The sequence below is a fragment of the Suncus etruscus genome, chromosome 1, assembly GCF_024139225.1.
Source record: "Suncus etruscus isolate mSunEtr1 chromosome 1, mSunEtr1.pri.cur, whole genome shotgun sequence".
In the NCBI taxonomy this organism is placed as follows: domain Eukaryota; kingdom Metazoa; phylum Chordata; class Mammalia; order Eulipotyphla; family Soricidae; genus Suncus; species Suncus etruscus.
This window is the reverse complement of record NC_064848.1, coordinates 96,106,777-96,131,833: the sequence shown is the minus strand read 5'-3', so window position 1 is coordinate 96,131,833 and position 25,057 is coordinate 96,106,777. Positions and strand designations below refer to the sequence as shown.

The following is a 25,057-nucleotide window of genomic DNA, read 5'->3' as shown; positions in this document are numbered from 1 at the left end:
CCCTTCACCAGTGCAACATTCCCACCACCAATGTCCCAAATCTCCTCCATCCCACCCCACCTCCACCTGTACTCAAGACAGGCTTTCCAGTTCCCTCATTCATTCACATGATTATGGTACTTCTCAGTGTAGTTATTTCTATAACTGCACTCACCACTCTTTGTGGTGAGCTTCTTGAAGTGAGCTGGAAGTTTCAGCCCTCCTCTCATTGTCTCTGAGGATTGTTTCAAAGATGACTTTTATTTTTCTTAAAACCCATAGATGAGTGAGACTATTCTGTGCCTCTCTCTCTCTCTCTCTCTCTCTCTCTCTCTCTCTCTCTGACTTATTTCACTCAGCATGATAGACTCCATATACATCCATATATAGGAAATTTTCATGACTTCATCTCTCCTGATGGCTGCATAATATTCCATTGTGTATATGTACCACAGTTTCTTTAGCCATTCATCTGTTGAAGGGCATCTTGGTTGTTTCCAGAACCTGGCTATTGTGAATAGGAAGGAGTTTTTGTATTGTATTCTTGTGTTCCTAAGGTATATCCCTAGGAGTGGAATAGCTGGGTCAAATGGGATCTCAATTTCCAGTTTTTTGAGGAATCTCCATATCGCTTTCTATAGAGGTTGGACTAGACGGCATTCCCACCAGCAGTGGATAAAAGTTCCTTTCTCTCCACATCCCCGCCAGCACTGATTGTTCTCATTACTTAACTGTGGAAGGTTTTAAGTGTCCAAGAATTTATCCATTTCTTCTAGGTTCTCATATATAGTAGCATAAAGTTTCTCAAAGTAGTCTCTGATTACCCTTTGGATCTCTGCAGTATCTGTCCTGATCTCTTCCTTCTCATTTCTAGTACAGGTTATCAGGTCTCTCTCTCTCTCTCTCTCTCTCTCTCTCTCTCTCTCTCTCCTCTCTCTCTCTCTCTGTCTGTAAGTTTTGCCAATGATCTATCAATCTTGTTTATTTTTTCAAAGAACCAACTTCTGCTTTCATTGATCTTTTGGATTGATTTTGGTTTTCCACTTCATTGATTCTGCTTTCAGTTTTGTTATTTCCTTCTGTCTCCCTATTTTTGGTTCCTTTTGTTGGTTATTTTCTAATTTTATGAGCTGCGTCATTAAGTCATTCAGGTATGCCCCTTCTTTCTTCCTGATGTGTGCTTGTAAAGCTATAAATTTTCCTCTCAGGACCACTTTTGCTGTGTCCCATAGATTCTGGCAGTTTGTGTCTTCATTATCATTTGTTTCCAGGAAAGTTTTGATTTCTTCTTTGATTTCATCTCAGACCCACTGGTTGTTTAGTAGCAGGTTGTTTAATTTCCAATTGTTAAAGTTTTTCTTCTGTGTGGCTTTGTAGTTCACAACTAATTTCAGAGCCTTGTGGTCAGCAAAGGTAGCCTGCAAGATTTCTATCCTCTTGATTTTATGGAGGTATGTTTTATGTGTCAGCATGTGGCCTATTTTGGAGAATGACCCATGTACATTGGAGAAGAATGTATATCTAAGTTTTTTGGGGTGAAGTGTCCTATATATATCTACTAGTACTCTTTCTTCCATTACTATTTTCAGGGCTAGTATGTTTTTGTTGGGTTTCAGTCTGGTTGACCTATCAAGTATTGACAGGGCAGTGTTGAGGTCTCCCACAATTATTATGTTATTATTGATGTTTTCTTTCAGATTTGTCAGTAATTGTATTAGATAATTTGCTGCTCTCTCGTTGAGTGCATATATGTTTAGTAGTCTAATTTATTTCTGTTGCACATATCCCTTGATTAGTACATAGTGTCCATCTTTGTCCCTTACCACTTTTCTGAGTATAAAGTTGGTGTCATCAGATATTAATATGGCCACCCCAGCTTTTTTTAAGGGTGTTGTTTGATTGGATGATTTTCTTCTAGCCTTTGATTTTGAGTCTATGTTTGTTCTGACTATTCAGGTGTGTTTCTTGTAGGCAGCAGAAGGTTGGATTCATCTTTTTAACCCATTTTGCCACTCTGTCTTTTAATTGGTGAATTTAGTCCATTGACTTTGAGGGAGATGATTGTCATAGGATTTAATGTCATCTTTGTAGATAAGTTTGCTGTGTTTGTTGGTCTCTCTTGTCTTAAAGTAGACCTTTCAGTTTTTCCTTTAAGGCTGGTTTATCATCTGTGAAGTTTCTGAGCTGTTGTTTATCTAAGAAGCTATGTATCCTTCCTTCAAATCTGAACGTGAGTCGGGCTGAGTGCAGTATTCTTGGTGAGGCATCCATTTCATTCAGTCTTGTCACAATATCCCATCGCTGTCTTCTGGCCTTGAGAGTTTCTCATGACATGTCTGTTGTAATTCTTAGGGATGCTCTTTTGAATGTAATTTCCCTTTTTGATCTTGCTGCTTTCAATATTCTATCTCTATCTGTGGGATTCGTCATTGTAACGAGGATGCATCTTGGGGTGTTTTTCTTTGGGTCTCTTTTAGCTGGTACTCTTTGGGCATGTAGGATTTGATTGCATGTAGTCTTTAACTCTGGGAGTATCTCTTTGATAATGTCTTTGAAAGTTGATTCTTCCTGGAGATTTCCTACCTGGGTCTCTGGGACTCCAATGATTCTTATGTTGTTTCTGTTGAGTTTATCAAAGACTTCTATTTTCATCTGTTCACATTCCTTGAGTACTTTTTCCATTGCCTGATTGTTTGTCTTAAGGTTCTTTTCTAATTTCTTCTGCTGTGTCAAGTTTTTCTGCATCTCATCTTCCAGCACGCCAATTCTGTCCTCAGCTACTGTTACACTGCTGGCGAGGCCATCCTCTCAGTTTTTCAGTTCAGCTACCGTGTTTTTCAGATCTGTTATTTCAGTTTGGAGTTTTCTGATTTCTGTCTTTATGTTCTGTTCAGATCAATCTATGCTTTCTTTGAGTTCTACAAACATCTTCCATATTGCTACTCTAAAATTTTTATGTAAGAGGTTAATCAGATGGTTGGGATTTTTTAGGTCATCCGAGCTATCATCTTCATTCTCTGTGCATGGTGTTTGCCTGCGAGGTTTCCCCATTGTCATGCTTGTAGTGTGATTTTTTTTCTGCGTGTTGTGGTGGGGTTCATTGGTTAGAAAGAGTGTGTGGCCACGAAAAAGCAGAGCGGTCATGCTCTTCTAGAGCCTCTGGGAGAGCTATTTTTCTGGGCCCTTTTAGGCCCACTCCCAAGAGGTTTCGGAGACAGGACAGTGGAAAAACATGCACAGGCAACACGCACAGTCGGGAATCTCTTGCCCAGCGTAGATTATCCCAGCCTGATGTCATAAACAGGGGACCTTCCTTTCTGCAGAATACTTCGGATAGCCACATGGTCAGACACAGTTCCTTGGCACTTCAGCCCTTGGATGAGCCTCTGGGAGAGCTATTTTTCTGGGCTCTTTTTGGCCCACTCCCAAAAGGTTTCGGAGACAGGGCAGTGGAAAAACAGCACAGGCAACACTCACAGATGACAGTGTTGTTTTTTTTTTGGGGGGGTGCACTTCCTAGGCCTCTGAGGAGAGCTTCAAGTATTCAGGGAAGACAGACAAGCAAAGCAAAGAGTTCCCTTCATGTCCTCAGGGTCATCCAAGGCACAGCAGGAGGGCAGAGCCAGCCAAGAACTATGTAGCAGGCAGGATCTCTGGCAGGAACGCTGGCAGTTCTCAGTCGGCTGGAAACACCATGGTCCAAGATGGCTTCTGTGCCCTTCTGACACCCAGCAGAAACCAGCAGGAATCAGTGTGTGTACATCCTGACCCACCTCTGAAGCAGGCAGGATCACCGGCAGGAACGCTGATGAAATTCAGTCTCAGGCAGCTGAAAACAACATGTCCCAAGATGGCTTTTGCACCCTTCTGACTCCTGGCAGAAACCAGCAGGAATCAGTGTGTCTACTTCCCGACCCATCTCTGAAGCAGGCAGGATCACCGGCAGGAACGCTGATGAAATCCAGTCTCAGGCAGCTGGAAACCTCATGGTCCAAGATGGCTTCTGCCTCAACTATAATTTTTAAAGTATTGACTAGAGTTAACTAAATTAATATTTCATTTAGGGCACTTAATAATGTATTACTTGTGATATGCATGTTCTAAATAATATTTAAATAAATAAAGATACTTAACATTAAATGATAAATAGAAGGTGACTAACAATTATTACAGAAACCCTAAATGAAGAGACCATATAATATCTATAATATTATGTATTTTAAGAAGTTTTGGGATTCTGCCTTTATTTTATTTTTCAGATAGGAACAATCATTTGTTCATAAAAAGCAAAGAGTTATCTAAAAGGGAAAATTTAACTTATATTTTTCACTGGGCTTTAAAAAGTCTGTAGTTGATAATTTCAATCACTTCTGCAGATAACAAAAATAGCAAGTTACTTCTTGTTTGCAGAGAAAAAATATAGAGTTAAAATTACATGAGTATTCAAACACATTTTTTTTTTTTTTTTTTTTTTTTTTTTTGTGGTTTTTGGGTCACACCCGGCAGTGCTCAGGGGTTATTCCTGGCTCCAGGCTCAGAAATTGCTCCTGGCAGGCACGGGAGGACCATATATGGGACGCCGGGATTCGAACCGATGACCTCCTGCATGAGAGGCAAACGCCTTACCTCCATGCTATCTCTCCGGCCCCTCAAACACATTTTTGTCTTCTCTGATGATGTGGATAAAACAGTAGACATGTAAATAATGATAAAGCAGAGTTGTGAAGGGCATAGAGATAACCCAAGTGGTAGAGTACATACTTAGCACATGTGAGGTCCTAAGTTTGATCATTGGTATCATATGGCACCGTAGCACATCCTGGTGGGGCTTTGGAGGACCCCACTACTGACCTACTAAATCATTGCACCTGCCCAAGTATTGGCAGGAGTGTTTTCAATCCTGAGTTCTACCACACTGGAGTGGCCCATGAAAGGAAGAAGGAAGACAAAACCAGAAGACCATGTGGTAAGTTGTGTTGAAACATCATATCTAATGCTGAATAATAACATTTTTAAAGCTTATTCCTAGAAATCTTCCCTATTTGGCAGAACTCTAAAAATGGGTTGTAAAAAATGAACCATTATTAGAAAATATTTTTCTTTAAATTTTTCAGTTTGCCCCCAAAAGATATCATATAATGTTTTCTAGGTGTAAAACAGTGGCCACTTTACTTCAGGGACAAAGGAATGCTTTTAAGGCCAGAGAAATCATATAGTTTAGCCTGGTACTTTGCCTTTTGCTAGCTGCCTGAAGCCTGTCTGCCTTTTGTAATGTATGAAAATGATGTGCTAAATATTTAAATAGTCCTTTACAGAAAAATGAACCTCATCCCTGTTATACATTCTCTAAGCCTCTTGTTTATAATGATCTGGAGTTTGGCTTGTCAGGGTGCAAACTCTCCCTAGTGTTGAATATAACTGCTTTAAGGTAACCTGTTTTTTATGCTAGTCTCACTTCGGTGAAGACCTTCTCTCTGATGAGAGCCATCAGTTGAGATTAAGTTTGATTCAACTAACGGGAATGTGATTTAGTAAAAGTATCCCATAGCTCAAAGAGAGAAGCTGATGTGGAAGCTGAGCATTCTGAAAGCTCAAAACACGAGTTTTTTTTTTTTAAATGGATTCTTCTTACTTTCTCTAAGTTTCTTATCCTCTCTGTCAATTGCCATTCTTTAATTGACTTTTCTCAGAATCTAATGTGGATAGCAGATTCATAGAGTGATCTTGAAGTTCCTGTAATTCCCACATGTTGTTGTTACTAGAAAACAAGTTTAGTTTGAATATCCTGAGTCAGAAAAAATCAGAGGGTAACTCTCAGCTGATAAGGTGGACTTGAATCAATGCGTACCACTGGATAATCAACCAGGATAAGGACCTGCAGAGCAGATGGGAAATGGGGGCGACTTGTGTGTTAGTTGATGAGGAAGTGTATGCTCTGAGAAGGCAGTAAGCAGATTTGAATAATGGAAGCCTAGTGTGTTATAGTTTCCAGAGATTGACTTTTGTGAAATTAATTGGGTAATTAATTTAATTTCTATTCTTAAGAAATTATAATTCTAAGACAGCTATGTAAATGGAGACTTTCATCATGTGTTTTATTGGTTGGAAGATCCAGTTATATGGTCACCAAATTATCAGTAGAATTAGAGGAAAGAAACCAAAATGTATTCAGAACTATACTAGGAATTTTAATACAATAGTCTTGTTCTCACAAAAAACTTGAAAGGACATTTATAACCATTTGCATATGAAAACACCATGCTTGGAAAAGTCTGCTTATTCAACATTATGTTTAAATATTATAGTGATTTCATTTGAATGCGCATCTACTTGACATCAAGATTATTATTTATTTTAATTGCCTGATAACATTTTTTTAAACTCTGGAGTTTTATGACTTAGGACCACAAGATAATTCTAATAAAGGTTCTACTTCAGACTGGGGCCAGAGCACTAGCGCAGCAATAGGATGTTTGCCTTGTTTGCACGACAAACCTGGGTTTGATCCCCAACATTTGATATGATCCCTTGAGCCAGGAGTGATTTCTGAGCACATAGTCAGGAATAATCCCTGAGTGTCACCGGGTGTGGCCCAAAAACCAAACCAAACCAAACCAATCAAACAAACAAAAACCCCAAAAAGAGTATCTTCCTTCCTTTTATCTTTTTAATCTACTATATTATGGATTGAGAACATAAAAAACAGGTTTGTTTAATTTAATTTATTCCTTAGGTTAAAATATTTTAAAATACTTCTTCAAAAGCTGACTGAAGTTCCTAGGGGTTATTTCATTAGATTTTGTATCATAATGAGTTAAAACTTTTTCAGAGCTTCTAAAAGTATTAAGAGCCCTACTTGCCGTGGGTTTGTATTTATCATATGTATCTTTTTTACCTGCCTTCCAAGTGTGGCGACTGCAACAAGACACAGGCCGAATGCCCCTTAAATATCTTCCCTTTGTGAAAACCCTCAGAGAATTTAGACAACGAAGACAAACTATATGATATTCTAATTTTTCTTTTTAAAATTTATTATAAGAATAACCTTTTCCATCATTGGAAACAGTGGGAACATCATTAAAACAGTGGAACAGTTTTAACTTGAGTTGTGAAAGCTTTTGTAAAAATCCTATTTGCCAGATGAAATGAGCAGACTATACCTGTAGATGGTGCTAGATCCTCAGTCCCAGGTAGCATCAGAAATGCAATAACCATATTAAATATTTCATGAATACATGACATTTTCAAAAGTAAATTCTTCATTAGTACAACATGATTTTTTTCTTTGAGTGTTAAAATCTTTGTTTCACACAAACAAAATAATTATAGCCACTTGGCTGTGTGTAGTTAATAATTCTCATTGTGCTAGTAAGGGATAGTTCATTTGAGAATTTGGTGAAAAAACCTTTTTTTTTTTCTACATCCAGTGGTATTTAGGGGTTATTTTCCTGCTCCACTCACTCTTGGGAGGTTCATAGGACCATATGGGATTGAATTCTGATCATCAGTTTGCACTTTATCTGCTATAGTATTGTTCTGTCCCCAACTTGGTGATTTTTGATGGAATTTAAATTGTGTTATTGGGGTTAGAAAAATTATTTTTTTTCTTGTTTATTTTGAACTTAAAAATTTAAGTGAGTAAAATAGCCAGAAATTTCAAATATTTCAAAATACTCTTTTTTGTCATTAGCAAACAATTCTAAATCAATATTTGGTATACCCAAACAAAATAGTCTCTGTAAAGGATAACGCTTTTCATAAATTGTAAGAAATTCTGATGATTATAAAAGCTTGAATTTGAGTTCAAACTAGATCAGTAACATCTGAGACAGTTTTCTCAAGTAAGACGTGATAAATGATGTCAAATTCTTGCTAATTTGCCCAAGAGCCACAGTAGCTACAGTAATTATTCAGTTTAGATTTTCATTTCTAGATCTTAGGATTATTATCAGCATTTCCTTTGGTATTTTGATTCAATGTTTCTTATGCTGAAATTTGTTCAGCATGAAAAGTCTCTTAGATAGGAACTCAGATGACTGATGAAGAAATGCTTCTTTTGTGGGATTTTGGGTAGGATTTTGAGAACCAGGTAGTTCTCAGGGTCTTGGTTCTGTACACTCTGGGTAGTGCTTGGGACATGTGGCATCAGGAACAGGATCAGCCACAAAAATGGCACAAGAAATTCTTGGAACTTACAGATTCCATGAGTCCAACTATTTTTGTAATTTTGAGATATGAAAGCCTGCCATATTTGTATGTTTAACTGGTAGTTGGTTAATGTGGACTATATTGTATTTTAAGTTTCTTCTTCTGATTCTTTCTTTAGACTTGACCTAAAACATTTCTCCCAGGTGAAACAACCAAACCATTTCAGTGTAATGCAATGAGCTAACCTTCTGTTGCATTCCAGAGGGCACTTAGTGTGATATATGTTGCCTAAGCAATACAGTGGACTGCATGAAGTAAAGTTTAACCCAGGAAAAAAATTTGAGGTTGGGGGGAAATATACGTAAGGCATGTCTCACAGGAGTACAGTCAAATAATTTAGAAAACTATTTGGGTTTTGCTTATCTTTATGAAAGAAGAAATAGTTTGTCAGAAATGGAAATTACATTTCTTGAACTTAAACCTCAGTTTCTCGTTTTGAGCAATTGACTACGTGCCTGTCTCTGCAAAACTATGTGCCTCTCTCAGTTAGATTTTTCTAGAGCCACATAGATGAATCAAGAAGGGCAACAGGTTAGAATGGACAGAAGGGAGTTTACATTTAATGATAAAGTCCTGATGCATAATAAATTCTTAAAAAATGTTTCAATACTAAATTCACATTTAAGTGGAGAATGCTTGCTACCAAGTAATATTGACTTGCTTATCCTGAATTGAGAGAAAAAATTCCCACACATAGCAGACAATACATGTCATTCTGCTCATATGACCTGATTTTGCAGCAGTGTTAAATCAATTGAGAAAATCCTCACTTCTAATTGTTTTGAACACTATTATAGTTTTCAAAGTGAGTAAATATTGAGATTCCACTAAAAGACAAAATCCTTTACCAACCCATGTAGTTAAGCAAATTATAGGCTGTGTCAATCCCTACAACTAAGCATTCATAAGACAACTTGTTAGAAAGAGTAAATTGTTAAGTTCCTACTCCACAAAGAAACTAAAATGACAAGCAAACTTAAAACCAAAATGAATAATCCTTTTGTAACTTCACATGCTGGAAGTATGCATGTGAGATTTTTAACAAATAAGACCCCAAGCTCTTTGTAAAAGTTGCACTGCTCTATTAGTGAATGATTGCTCTCCATTTTTTTTTTTTTTGGTTTTTGGGTCACACCCGGCAGTGCTCAGGGGTTACTCCTGGCTGTCTGCTCAGAAATAGCTCCTGGCAGGCACGGGGGACCATATGGGACACCGGGATTCGAACCAACCACCTTAGGTCCTGGATTGGCTGCTCGCAAGGCAAACACCGTTGTGCTATCTCTCCGGGCCCGCTCCCCATTTTTTAATAAAGCAAATTATATAAAATATGTACAAAATTTTCAGAGAAAATACTTGTATTCCACATTATAGTTTTATACTAAAGTTTATAAGTATTTAAGATGAACTAGTTTTATTTTTTGGTTTGCTTTTAAACTTATTGTTTTAACATTATGATTTACCAAGTTGTTTTTTAATACAGTTTTTTCAAGCATTAAATGTTCAAGCACCAATGCCACCACCAGTGTCACCTGCCTTTCACCAGTGTCTCCAGTTTCCCACTCACCATCCTAGCCTGCAGACACAAATAAACTTGCTTTATATTGTTTGTTATTACACAAAGGCAAATGGAATGATCAAAACTTAAATAAACAAAGGTCAATTTGAAATAATTTTTATATCCATGATGTTACTAAAGTCAGTGTCTATGGGTTTACTGGGTTGTGGTTGGTATTAGTTTGGTATTTTTATTTAAGCTCACTGACTTTAGAAAATTTCTATATAACTTTTCTATCAGATTTCTTGTGATACTACTTGGCTAATGCTACTATAAAATGTTGAGGTGTTGTGTGACTCTCAGGATTTATAGATTTAAAGCAAATTTGGTGACTTGGTAATTAGATAAAATTAATTCACAGACCACTTCTGTAGAAGGGTGTAGGGAGTGGTGCGGACTATTGTCATTCATTCAGGAAAGGGAATCTGCTCCACACATTCTGAGAATTCCATAGAGGAATCAGCTTGGGTCTGACTACTTGGGAAAAACAGATAGCTATTACTTTCATTTGGCGCTTTGTAGAGGAGCTGGTTTTTTTTTTTCTTGGCTACTATATTTAGACTGCTAATTTGAGTTGAAATTTGTACTATGAAACTGTAGCTAGTATGTAATATAATTCAATTTAAAAAATAAAGATCTTGGGGCTGGAGAGATAGCATGGAGGTAGGGTGTTTGCCTTGCATGAAGAAGGTCGATGGTTGAAATTCTGGCATTGTATATAGATCCTGAGCCTGCCAGGAGCAGTTTCTGAGTGTAGAGCCAGGAGTAACCCCTGAGCACTGCTGGGTGTGACCCCAACACCAAAAATAAATAACTAAAAAGATCTGTGAACTTTTGAGACTTGAATTTAAAGAATTATCTTGTCTACAGTTAAAAGTTGGGAGAAAGGCAGATCCTTTGTAAAGGCAGGCAGGAGGAATCCACCCCTGCTGTGAGAGACTGATGGGGGGGGGCTGTCACTTGTCCTTGTTTCTCTACTCTTCTGTCTCCTGAACCTCTCTCCTGAGAGGGTTGAGAAGGGCCCAGCAAAAACCCTCTCCTGGAGGTGCCCAAGTGAGGGGCCAAGAGGGACTGGGTGAGTGAAAACCGGCTACCAGTGGTGCCCTGGCAGAGGCAGGGCATTGTTTATGAAGGCAGGTGGGAGGAATCTGTCCTTGCTGTGAGATTACCAACTGAGAGAGATGAGGGGGCCTGTCACCTGTGAATGTTTCTCTACTCTTCTGTCTTCTGAAACTCTTTTGAGAGAGCCAAGAAGGCAATGAGACACAAACTACCAGAATCTATGGGACACAGCAAAAGCAGTACTGAGAGGAAAATTTATAGTTTTGCAAGCACACATCATCAAGGAAAAGGGGCATACCTGAATCGCCTAATGATGCAGCTTATAAAATTAGAAAATGATCAACAAAAGGAACCAAAAATAAGGAGACAGAAGAAAATAACAAAGTTGAGAGCAGAAATCAATGAAGTGGAAATCCAAAGAAACAATCCAAAAGATCAATGAAAGCAGAAGTTGGTTCTTAGAAAAAAATAAACAAGATGGATAGACAATTGGCAAAACTCACAAAGAGAGAAACTTGATAACCTGTATTAGAAAAAAGGGGGAGATCAATACATATATTGCAGAGATTCAAAGGGTAATCAGAGACTACTGTGAGAAACTCTATGCCACCAAATATGAGAACCTGGAAGAAATGGATAAATTCTTGGACTCTCATAACCTTCCACAATTGAAAAAGGAGGATGTAGCATATCTAAACACCCCCATCACCATTGAGGAAATTAAAACAGTAATCAAATGTCTGCCCAAAATCAAATGCCCAGGCCTAGATAGATTCACTAATGAATTCTTACAAACCTTTCAAGAGGAACTACTACCATTCTTGGCCAGGCTTTTTAATAAAATTGAAGAAACTGGTACACTTCCAAATAGCTTTTATGAAGCCAACATCACCTTGATACCAAAACCAGACAGAGATACTGTCAAAAAAAGAAAATTACAGACCAATATTCCTGATGAACACAGATTCAAAGATCCTCAACAAATCCTGGCAAAGAGGATCCAATGCTTCATCAAGATCATTCACTATGATCAAGCAGGTTGCATCCCAGGAATGCAAAGATGGTTTAACATCCGTAAGTCTATCAACATAATACACAACATCAACAACAAGAAAAATAAAAATCACATGATCATACCAATAGATGCAGAGAAAGCATTTGATAAGGTCCAGGACCCAATCTTGATAAAAACTCTCAGGAAGATGGGAATGAAAAGAGCCTTTCTCAATCTAGTTAAGGCCATCTACCAAAAGCCAATGGCAAATATTATCCTCAATGAAGAAAAACTAAAAGCCTTTCCTCTAAATTCTGGTACAAGACAAGGCTGTCCTCTCTCACCATTCCTATTCAGCATAGTACTGGAAGCACTTCTGTAGCAATTAGGCAAGAAAAAGATACCAAGGGCTTCCAGATAGAAAAGGAAGAAGTCAAGCTTTCACTGTTTGCACATGACATGATACTCTACTTAGAAAACCCTAAAGACTCTACCAAAAAGTTTCTAGAAACGATAGATTCATGCTGGAGGTGGCTTTTGTCCTACAGCCATCAGTGGAATTTCAATGAATCTACTTTAGGGAGAGTGGGTTGCATGAGCGGTGAAATATGAAATATGAAATGAGACCACACAAAATACATTGTATGGGGACCTGTGTCTGCAATAGACAAGAGACAATTTTGCATTTTGAGCTGATGACCTATAAGCACAACTCTGGTATGCAAGGTATTTCCGAGACAACAAAAGGTGGGGAAAATCTTAGAAGAAGGAAGACGATGATAGCAGGCCCTGGAAAACACATATCAAAGAACTAGCCAATATAGGTGAAAAGAATCCTGAGCTAGCAAGGTAAGGTGAAACATGAGAAGGGGTGTTCTGGTTTAGCAAGAAGCTTCTTATAACAAAGAAAGAGAAACTGGTTTTTGCTACAATTTTGCAGCCGGAATAGTGAAATGCAAGAAAGTCAGAAAATATTGTTTACCACCTAGAAGCTGAGACCAGAAAAACAGCTTGCAGGTAGCTGGCTAGACTCATCTTTGAGTTTCAAATATACTTAGCCAATGGGGAACTTTGGCTGCTTTTGGTACTGAAAATTTCCCTGAGTACACAATGACTGAGGCCAAATTTTGGCCTGTAGTTTTGCAAGGGAGACAAAGCCAAATGATAAGAAAAGAGACATATAATGTCACCACCATTTCATGTATAACAGAAAATTGGCCAGTAATCTACATAGTTGTTGTGATTAACATCCTCCAAAGGGCCTGCTGACTAAAAATTTCTTGGAGGAAATATCAGTTCACTGCACCAGGAAAGCCAATAGACATGGCTGGTGGGCTAACTTCCCCTATAATGAGACATTAGCTGCATAACGTGACAGATTCAGATAGCAAGGTGACAGGCTACAAAATTAACACACAAAAATTAATGGCTATTTATACACCAATAATGATAGGGAAGAAATGGACATTAAGAAAACAACCCCATTCACATTAGTGCCCCACAACCTCAAAAATCTTGGAGTCAACTTGACTAAAGATATGAAACACCTGTACAAAGAAAATATAAAACCCTGCTCCAAGAAATAAGAGAGGACACGCAGAAATGGAAACACACACCCTACTTATGGATTGGCAGGATTAACATCATTAAAATGGCAATACTTCCCAAAGCATTATACAGATTTAATGCAATCCCTCCAAAGATACCCATGACATTCTTCAAAGAAGTGGATCAAACACTTCTGAAATTCATTTGGAACAATAAACACCCTCGAATAGTTAAAGCAATCCTTGGGAAAAAATATGGGAGGCATTAACTTTCCCCAACTTTAAACGGTATTACAAAGCAATAATTATCAAAATAGCATGGTATTGGAATAAAGACTGTCAGATCAGTGGAATAGGCCTGAGTACTCAGAGAATGTTCCCCAGACATACAATCACCTAATTTTTGATAAAGGAGCAAGAAATCCTAAATGGAGCAAGAAAAGCCTTTTCAACAAGTGGTGTTGGCACAACTGGTTAGATACTTGCAAAAAGGCGAACCAGACCCCCAGCTAACACCATGTACGAAGGTAAAATCCAAATGGATTAAAGACCTTGATATCAAACATGGAACCATAAGGTATATAGAACAACACATAGGTAAAATACTCCATGGCATTGAGACTAAAGGTATCTTTAAGGAGGAAACAGCACTCTCCAAACAAGTGGAAACAGAGATAAACAGATAGAAGTATATTTAATATATCAGTTTAATATATTAAACTTCTCAAAGGAAACAGTGCCCAAGATACAAGAACCACCCACTGAGTGGGAGAAACTATTCACCCAATACCCATCAGATAAGGGGCTAATATCCAAAATATACAAGGCTCTGACAGAACATACAAGGAAAAAAACAGCTAATCCCATAAAACATGGGGAGAAGAAATGATCAGACACTTTGACAAAGAAGAAATACAAATGACCAAAGGCACGTGAAAAAATGCTCCTCATCACTAATCATCAGGGAGATGCAAATCAAAACCACGAGGTACCATCTCATGCCACAGAGATTGGCGCACATCACAAAGAATGAGATCAAGCAGTGCTGGCAGGAATGTGGGAGAGAAAGGAACTATTATTCACTGCTTGTGAGAATGCCGTCTAGCTCAACCTTTATTGAAAGCTATTTGGAGATTTCTTCAAAAAAACTGGAAATTAAACTTCCATATGATCCAGCCATACCATTCCTAGGGATATACCCTAGGAACACAAAAAATACAATACAAAAATCCCTTACTCACACCTATATTCATTGCTGTGCTATTTACAATAGCCAGACTCTGGAAACAACCAAGATGCCCTTCAACAGATGAATGGCTAAAGAAACAGTGGTACATATACACAATGGAATATTATGTAGACATCAGGAGAGATGAAGTCATGAAATTTTCCTATACATGAATGTACATGGAATCTATCATGCTGAGTGAAATAAGTCATAGGGAGATAGATAGATGCAAAATAGTCTCCCTCATCTATTGGTTTTAAGAAAAATACAAGGTATTTTTGCAATAATTCTTAGAGACAAAGAGAGGAGGGTTGGAAGGTCCAGCTCAGGACATGAAGCTCACCACAAAGAATGGTGAGTGCAGTTAGAAATAACTACACTGAGAACTAGCATAACAATGTGAATGAACGAGGGAAGTAGAAAGCCTGTCTAGAGTACAGGCGGCGTGGGGTGGGGAGGATAGAGATTTGAGACATTAGTGATATGAATGTTGCACTGGTGAAGGGGGGTGTTCTTTACATGACTGAAATCCAACTACAATCATATTTGTAATCAAGGTATTTAAATAAAGATTGTAATAAAAAATAAAATATTATCAGATATCACTTTGAGAAATTTTATGTTATGAAATGAGAGAAATTAGAATAGATAGATAAATTTTGAATTCATATAATCTCTCAAGTTTGAAAAGAGATATGAAACAACTGAATAGACTGATGACTTTTGAATAATTTGACATGGTACCAAAAACAAAAGTTGGGCTAAGAAATGGATGCTATAAGTTGGAATTTTAAGAGACAGCCACATATGAAAAAAGCACTAAAAATGCTAAATAGGGCCTGAGCAGTGGAGTATATGGTAGGGTGTTTGCCTTACACTTGCTAACCTAGGATGAAGCGTGGTTTGATCCCTTGGAGTCCCATATGGTCCCCCAAGTTAGGGGAGATTTCTGAGCGCATAACCAGGAGTAACCTCTGAGCAACACAAGGTGTGGCCCCAAAATAAAAAAACTAAATAATTTCTCTAATATATGCCTTCGTGATATTTTATATATTAGGATAATAACTCCACTGGAAGTTCCCATTTGTGAATACTTAGAATTGCAAAAATTCAAATTGGTAAATGATGCATTTTAAATGACAATAGGAAAATTATATTTGAATTTATGTAACATTAAAATATTTAATTGAAATATAATATTGAATAGATACATGCTTTTAATATTATCATAAAATATTTTGATGAAGAATAATATCAAATTTCAACATTGATTCTTTCAATGAATTGTAATTTATGGCTGTGAGATAATTTAGCTGAGTTTTACATACAAGTTAACACTAATTCATTTACATTTGTACTACTAATTGTTTTTATTAAATTATTTTTTATAATGTATTTTTGCAGAATCTCCAGTTAGCCTCAGTGTATTTTCTTGAAATATCAATTAAGGTATTCAGAATAATATGAGTTGAAAATCAAAGACAAGGTACAGTTTTCTTAAATGAAAAGGAGCAATAAAATGATTAAAATTGTATGTTATTTAAATAAAAATTTAATTGATATTTATACTTTGGATAGCTTATTACTGAATATATATTTAATTTGAAAACTGTTGTGTTTAAATGAAAAAGAATGGTTTACAGTCCCATGAGTGTTATCATAAGATTAAAATTAATTGCACAGAATTTCATTTGAGGCCAAGTTGGACAGGTAATCAGTCATAAGCTAACGTTATTAACTTGATTCATGTTATCAAACTTTGATATTACCAGCTTTCAAGTGGTTGAAGAGAAGGAGGATACTATTATCAAAATTATGAGTCTAGGTTATTTTGCTTGCTTAGTTCTAATATTAAAAGAAAGGTCATATTTAAAGTAAAAAGTTGTTGCCTAACTATTTCAAGCAGAACTCATGTTGGTATAAATTTATGAGAGCAAATATAACACAAAATAAAATTTCCTACATTTACTTTTGTAGAGTGCCTTTTATGAGATCATGTTGGAACATTTAAAAAATTATCTGATACTTTAAATGAATTAATAGTTTACTTTATTGAGTCGAAATGCACTATTTATTTTATATATAATATGAATTATGCATGATTAAAATGACATTCCCCATAATTCACATACAAATGGTGAATTGTTAGAGGAAACTACTTTTAAAATTTTGAAGTGTTAGTTTAAATAATGATTTAAGTTAGAAAATGGTCACTATGGGGAGATTAGAAAGTGGACTCTGAGGACACCAATGAAGGGAAGTTGATGGTAGTGGGATGGGTGCTGAAACAATGTATGTCTAAAATGTAGCTTTGAATAACGTTGTAAATTATGATACTTTAAATAAAAAATCTGTTGGTGGTGGGGATGTTGCACTGGTGAAGGGGGGTGTTCTGTTTATAACTAAAACACAACTACAATCATGCTTGTAATCCTGGCGCTTAAATCAAAATTTTATATAAAAATCTAATAAAAGTAACAGAAAGGAAAATGGTCACTATCCTTTTTGTTTGTTTTAATTTTGTATGTTTTTGATTTGGTGTTTGTGTGTATGTGTCACACCCAGCAGTGTTCTGGGATCACTCTTGGCTCTGTACACAGAAATGATGCTTGGCAGTTTTCTAGAGACTAAATGTGGATGTAATCTAGGTCAGCACATTACTCACTGTACTATTTCTCAGCCCTTTTATACAGGTGATTTTTTTTGCATAAAAGAGAAAATAGTAATCAATCTGTAACATTATAAAACTTATCAGAATGGGTGGTCATAGTTCAAACATTCAGTTTAGAACTATACATGCTAATGCCAATATGGTTGTATTTATGACTTCTGTCCACTTCTAGTTATGCATTTTACCTTCCAAAGTATTGTGTCTTGTGTTTATTACACAGCTTGTAGCATCCTTTATGATAAATAACTATCTTTTTCTGGCATACACTTGCTTGATCCCCTTCCTCTAACATGGGCTAAATTTTTTGATTTATTTTTAACAAATCAATTATGACAGAACGAAACATCTGATATTAGGCTAAAAAATAATTAGCACCTTCTCTATTTCCTCTTCCCTTCTCTCTTTTCTCACTGCTTTTCATGTTCCCTCTGTCTACACTGCAATTTCTTTTCTTTTCTTTTTTTCTTTTTCTTTGTTTTTGGTCACACCCAACTGCGCTCAGGGGTTACTCCTGCTCTGTGCTCAGAAGTTGCTCCTGGCAGGCACAGGGTACCATATGGAATATGGGGATTCGAACCACCATGAGTCCTCGATGGGCTGCATGCAAGGCAAATACCCAAGTAATTTGAAAAGTAAATGTGATATATATTTTCATTTACTAAATAATTATCATTTTCTTCCTTCCTTTCCTTCCTTCCTTTCCTTCCTTCCTTCCTTCCTTCCTTCCTTCCTTCCTTCCTTCCTTCCTTCCTTCCTTCCTTCCTTCCTTCCTTCCTTCCTTCCTTCCTTCCCTCCTTCCTTCCTTCCTTCCCTCCTTCCTTCCTCCCTTCCTTCCTTCCTTCCTTCCTTCCTTCCTTCCTTCCTTCCTTCCTTCCTTCCTTCCTTCCTTCCTTCCTTCCTTCCTTCCTTCCTCCTTCCTTCCTTCCTTCCTTCCTTCCTTCCTTCCTTTCCTTCCTTTCCTTCCTTCCTTCCTTTCTTCCTTTCTCTTTCTTTCTTCCTTTCTCTTTCTTTCTTTCTCTCTCTCTTTCTTTCTTTCTCTCTCTCTCTCTTTCTTTATCTCTCTCTCTCTTTCTTTCTTTCTTTCTTTCTTTCTTTCTTTCTTTCTTTCTTTCTTTCTTTCTTTCTTTCTTTCTTTCTTTCTTTCTTTCTTTCTTTCTTTCTTTCTTTCTTTCTTTCTTTCTTTCTTTCTTTCTTTCTTTCTTTCTTTCTTTCTTTCTTTCTTTCTTTCTTTCTTTCTTTCTTTCTTTTTTGTCTCTCTTCTTTCTTTCTCTTGATTTCGAACCACATCTGACTGCGCTTAGAGTTACTCCTGGCTCTGCACTGAGAAATCACCCCTGGCAGGCTTGGGGGACCATATGGGATGCTGTGAATCAAACCCTGCTCTGTTCTGGGTTGGCTGCGTGCAAGGCAAATGCTCTACCATTGTGCTATCATTCCAGCCCTGAATAATGATCATTTTCATCACCTTTACTATTCCCCTGTCTCCATTTTTCTTCATGGAGTCCTTTAAGATGCTCATTAAATATATAAAACACTTGTTCATTTCATGGTTTAAATCAGTTAACTAATCTTTATTTTCCAAGTGTGCTACCTAGTAATTTCTTTAGACGTAACACCTAAATCACAAATCACATTTGTTTTGTTCAGTCTTATTTTAAATTCATCCATTCCCTCCATGATGTTGTGTCCTGCAGATTGATCCTCACAGTTTCTTATCTAAATTCTTTTTCTTTGACCCCTCTGTCTTTTGGGTCCAGACCATAGAAATCATCAGCACTGGTTCTGTTGGAGAGAGAAATATTTGAGTTCTTGGTCCCCTTAAACTGTGTCATTATGACACTTGTATTTTAATCAAGTTAACTTTTGACATTTTTTGGGAAGTTGGGATTTGTTATTTAATATTTGAAAGAATCAAACATATAAAGGTTATTTTTCTTTAAAGAAGATTGAACTAAATTTCTGTAGAATCATGATCAATTCCCTAATAAGCCAGGAAAGTGACAAACCATTTTTGTTTCACCTGGATATTTTGCCCATCATCACTGAGTATTTTATGTAAAATTACTTCAAGATTGTTAGAGATAAATAAGCAAATTCTCTCCCACTCTACAGACCAGGCAGAGCTATTCCTTTTTAGATGTAACACATCTGGTAACAGAATGGGAATTGTTGAATGAAGATGGGGTATTTGACTTAAAAAAGAAAAAGAAAAAAGAAGGGAAGTTTAGAGGCATAGCATAATGCGATCAAAAGCTTTCAAAAGAGAAAAAAGACAGCTTAAAACCGAATTTATTAGCTAACATGTTATTCTTCCCTGTTATCACAGAATGTAAATGATAATCAAAAGCGCTTTGTTTATTTTTGTACAGTTTTATTGCTTATCTTATGTAATTACTGTAATATTGATATGCATGAGGGAGGAAGGCTCAGTTTAATTTCCAATTAAGAAATAACAGAATCTTTTAAATGTTGGAAACCATTTACATGCTATAGTAGAAACTTTGCTGCATTAGCACAAAATTTCTTCATCCTAGCTATATGTTACAAACTTCACCTGATCACCTAAGTTTATTTGTTTATTTTTATTTATTTTTGTTGTTGTTATTGTTTGTGTTTTGATTTTGGGGCCTCACCTGGCAGCGATCAGGGGTCACTCCTGGTTCTGTGCTCAGAAATCGCTCCTGGCTTCTGGGGGACCATATAGGATGCAGGGGTCAAAGCGGGTCTGTCTTGGGTCCATCTCATGCAATGCAGACTCCCTACACCGTGCTACTACTCTGCCCCGCCCCTTCTTTGTACATGTAAGTTTAATAAGAGTAGGAATGGAAGCCCAAATAGTCCAGGCAGATTTTTTCAGTTACTTTGCAAGTTGTAATGGAATTTTGTACCATTTGCAAAGTAGCTCACTTAAAAGCTCTACTTTCAATCAGTAGCAGGAAGACTTAAATAATTCTTCCTTTCTTCTCAGTGATAATTTTATCCCAACCTGTCTCAGTTCCTTCAATGTCATTGAGGAGAGAAATAACTGGGTCAATTTATTCACTCCAAAGGACCTTCCTTTTTTTTTTTTTTTTTTTGGTTTTTGGTTTTTGGGCCACACCCAGCGGTGCTCAGGGGTTACTCCTGGCTGTCTGCTCAGAAATAGCTCCTGACAGGCACGGGGGACCATATGGGACACCGGGATTTGAACCAACCACCTTAGGTCCTGGATCAGCTGCTTGCAAGGCAAACACGCTGTGCTATCTCTCCGGGCCCTAAAGGACCTTCTTAACAGCTTCTTATTCTTGAACTTATTTCCTGACTTAACTCTGCTCTTAATCATCCTTCTGTGACAGAAATAAAACAGTTAAGAATGCTGGTATGACAATGATTTACTTGTTTTTTGTAGTTAGGTCTGAGATATCTTATTATTGCAATAAAGGAAATCATCTATAGTACTTCAGCACAAATACAACATAGTTCAATAGTTAACTTATAAAAACATATTATGAAACATTACTCAGTGAGGGAAAATTATAATGATATCTAATCTATTGATAACTCTAAGATTAAGATGTACTATGTTGATGGATGGAATAGATAAATTAAGCATATCTCAGTGGTTTTATATTTATCTCAAGAAAACTCCTAAACTTTAGTCATTTTGGTGAAAGCAGTCTATATTGCTTTAGAAAAGATGCTGTCTATTTGTAAGTTTGCTTCAAGCTAACAAATGTGTATTTTCCGTGTTTTGAGGGTGTCACAGTAAGTACAGATGTTTATAAAACCAATCCCAATTTATTTTAATTTTAAATAAATTGACTAGAGTAAAGCACCACCAAAAATGTGAAATAGTTCTCTCGATTGTTTAAAGTAAATAGGGAAAATCATGAATATATGTACCTGTCATATAAAATATATAAATGGACTCTGAAAACTAGACTTTTATTTATCAATTATTAAGAATGTAGTGGAAAGGGAATGTAAAGGAAATTCTTCACCTTTCGCTCCTTGTCCCTCTCCTTACAGGTTTTTTTTTTTTTTTTTTTTTGGTTTTTGGGCCACACCGGTGATGCTCAGGGGTTACTCCTGGCTATGTGCTCAGAAGTCACTCTTGGCTTGGGGGACCATATGGGACATCGGGGGATCGAACCGCGGTCCATCCAATGCTAGCTCAGGCAAGGCAGGCACCTTACCTCTAGCGCCACCGCCCGGCCCCTCCTTACAGTTTTAAAGGTCCTTTGTTCCTTCTGATTTATTTTTCTATTTGTGCATTCCAGCCTCAGAGTTGTAGTTAGGGGGACAACTGAAATTAAGGGGCCAAGGAATACTCTGTCAGCTTTTGCCCCTTTGGTAGAGGCTGCAATAATGCAAATGAAAAATGAAACATCATTAAGATAAAATTGTAGGTTTTGGTATGTTCCTTTATTCTCAAAATGGCTTTTCTTTTTTGAGAATTGCCTCTTTCCATTTGAATTGGCTTGTATTATAAGCTGATTGTGGCATTTTGCTTTTCATCCGATTCTGCCCAGATGTTCCTCTTATTGACAGGAAAAATTTATACTTCACATACAAAGTTCTATATTTTTAAGCCCCATTTGATGAATTAAGTTTCAAAGTCCTACTAAAGTTTTTTGAAAGTTACTACTTTTTTTCTTTGAGTCTAAATTTTGCTTTTTAGTTGCAGAGAACTTTTATAGACCCTTTTTATTGTTTTGAGTGTTCTATTGCATTTTACCCATATATTTAGTTTTATCTCAAGCAGAATAATAACTTTATTTTTGTTTACGTTGCTGATTAATATGGGTAGAAATTTTAGTATTTAGTTTCTTTATACTTGATACTTATATTTATATAACTATTTATTTAATAACTAAAGTTTAGTATTTATTTAATACTTATATTTATTCTTTATACTTGACTTTATAACTTATACTTTACACTTGATTAAAAATACAGAACCCCACCCTGAGCCAGCATGCTCTGCATGTGGCTGAGTCAGGAAGGAGCTGAGTTCAATTTCCAGCATCCCATATGGTTCAGTGAACCTGTCAGGAGTAATTTCTGAGCACAGAGTTAGGAGTAACTCCTGAGCTCTGCCAGTTGTGGCTCAATAATTGCCCCTCAAAAGACCCCTCAAAAAACCTCAAAACCAAAACTCATATGTAAAGTTAAATTAAACATTCACAGTGAACTGAGGAGATGATGAATGCACATTTGCAATTAGGCAGGAAGAAAAGAGAAAATTATATAATTTAATATTTCAACATCATTACTTAAACCAACTTTATTAAATAGCATAAGTTAGAGAATTCTCTAATCAGAAAATTTAATGTAAACATTAAAACAGTCATATGAAAATAAAATATAAAAATATCTTTAAATAGGCATATGAAACTATGTTCATCATCACTTATTATTAGGAAATGCAAATCAGAACGATAATGAGATATAAGCGGGTAACACATATTTCAAAATGAGTGGAAATAATCAACTTTTGTGGATGTGTGTTGAAAACAGAATCCTCATTTGCTCTTGGTGGGAATTATCTAGTTAGTTTCTTGTTCTGTCTCTATGTAAAAAAATATGGAGATATTTTCAAAAAGCAAGAACAAAGCTTTCATATGACTCCACTTCTTGGCAACCTCTAAGCACTGGAAGATTAGTCCTCAAAAGAAACAAAACTATACTCTGCTAACAAATTTTAGGCCACTAGTTTTACTGTGCTGAAACTTGATACGAATGTAGAACTTTTGTTGTACAATGTTCTGAGACTAAATTATAAATCACTTCACAAGAATTGTGTTCTCACTGTAACTTGAAAATATTTCTTAGTAGAGAAATAGTATAAACTCTGGCTTATTTTTTTTTTAAATTTTGAGCCACATCTGGTGATGCTTGGGGGTTACTTCTGGCTTTGAGCTTAGAAATTATTTCCAGAATGTTTGGAGACCATATAAAATGCTGTAAATCAAACTTGTATCACCTGTGTGCAAGGAAAAACCCCCTACCACTATGCTATCACGTCTGCACCTAAATTCTGGTAACTTTTACACAAAAGTAGTAAGGCATAATACAGAGGAAAATGATCTTTGTTTCTAGCTTCTGACTTACTGGAATTGAAGATAACATTGCTACTTTATATATTTAAAAGTGCATCATGTTAAAGTACAATCATGTCTTAATTTATTGACATCTGATCTTTTCTTTCAAATTATGTTGATGATGAACATCATCACAACTTTTTAAATTTTATAGTGATATACACTGGTGGGTTTTTCTTTTTCTTTTCTAGTCTTTTTGAAGTCAGAACCAGCTGTAATTGGCAGTTACTATGCCTAGAAATCTGGGTTTGTTCACATGCGAAGCATGCCCACTAGCTTATTGAATTTTCTCCCAAATGCATTCACTAATGCCTTTTCTTTTAAGGTGTTCTTGTCTGGTCGGGTTTGTTATTTTTTAGATCGGGCACACCTGGCGGCTCCTGACGCCTGAACCCTACCACATGCTTTTCAGTGTGGCTACTGCCCAAGACTTGTGGCTGCCAGTTTTTGGAATAACTCCTCCTAGAAAAGCCAGCAGAAGCCACGTAATGGAGGGGAGCAAGATCCACCCACAAATGGTGGAGCAAAAAAAGCCCAAAAGCTCAGCTTAGATCTGCTGCCATACATTTCTCTAGTCAATAAATTCTAGCACAACATGCAGTAAACATCACAATATAAGTGTGAAAATGGGGAAACAACACAGGCCATCACCATGCATAGATATTAAGTAGGCAACTCTGATGACCCAAAAAGTGTCAACCACATATTTAACCTCTCAGATAAGGAATTTAGAGAAGAAATATGGAGGATGTTCATAGAATTAAAAGAAAATATGGCTGAATGGACCACAAATAAGAATCAAGAGGATATGAAAATAGAAATGAGAAAATTCCAAACTGAAATAACAGGACTGAAAAACTTGGTAGGTGAAAAGAAAACCTTACTGGAAAGCCTCTCCAACAGAGTAACAACATCTGAAGACTAAATTAGTGAGCTTGAAGATGATATGCTTAAAATCTCCATACAACAAAAGAAACTGAAAAAGAGCCTTAAAACAAATGATAAGACAAGGGAAAAATTCCTCAAAGAAAGTGAACAATGAAGATAGAAGTGTTTGAGAAATTCAACAGAAACAACATAAGAATCATTGGAGTCACAGATACCCAGAAAGAAAATCCCCAGAAAGAATCAACAGTCAAGGACATCATTGCAGAAAAACTCCAGGAGCTAAAGAGTTCATGCAACAAATCTTGCATGCCTGAAGAGCACCAGCTAAAAGGTCCAAAGAAAAGCACCCAAAGACACATCTTTGTCACAATAAAGAATCCCACAGATAGGGATAGATTATTAAAAGCAGCAAGCTCAAAAAGGGAAATTAAATTCAATGGAGCATCTTTAAGATTTACAGCAGACCTCTCACAAGAGACCCTAAAGATCCAAAGGCAGTGGTGGGATATAGTGACAAAAATCAATGAACTGAATGCTTCACCTAGAATACTTCATCCGTCTAGATTCACATTCAGGTTTGAAGGAAGTATACATAGCTTCACAGATAAACAACAGCTTAGAAACTTTACAGACTCAAAACCAGCCTTAAAAGAAAATGGAAAGGCATACTTTTAGACAAGACAGACCAAAGGACACACCAAATTTCTACACAAAGATGACACTAAATCGCATGACAATTATTTCTCTAAATTGGTGCATTTACTCCATGACATTGAGGGAGATGATTGTCATGGATTTGATGTCATCTTTGTATATAAGTTTGGGGTGTATGATAGTTTGTC

The 25,057-nt window shown here is 36.6% G+C and overlaps 1 protein-coding gene across 1 annotated transcript in view; it reads left to right on the top strand.

Moving 5' to 3' along the window:
- VWDE (von Willebrand factor D and EGF domains) overlaps positions 1-23,878 on the top strand; it is a 104,246-nt gene extending 80,368 nt beyond the window's left edge. The window contains exon 29 of the mRNA XM_049776122.1: positions 23,687-23,878. Within this exon, the coding sequence (XP_049632079.1) occupies positions 23,687-23,878 (192 nt within the window). The remainder of the gene's footprint in view (positions 1-23,686) is intronic.
- The last annotated feature ends 1,179 nt before the right edge of the window (positions 23,879-25,057 follow it).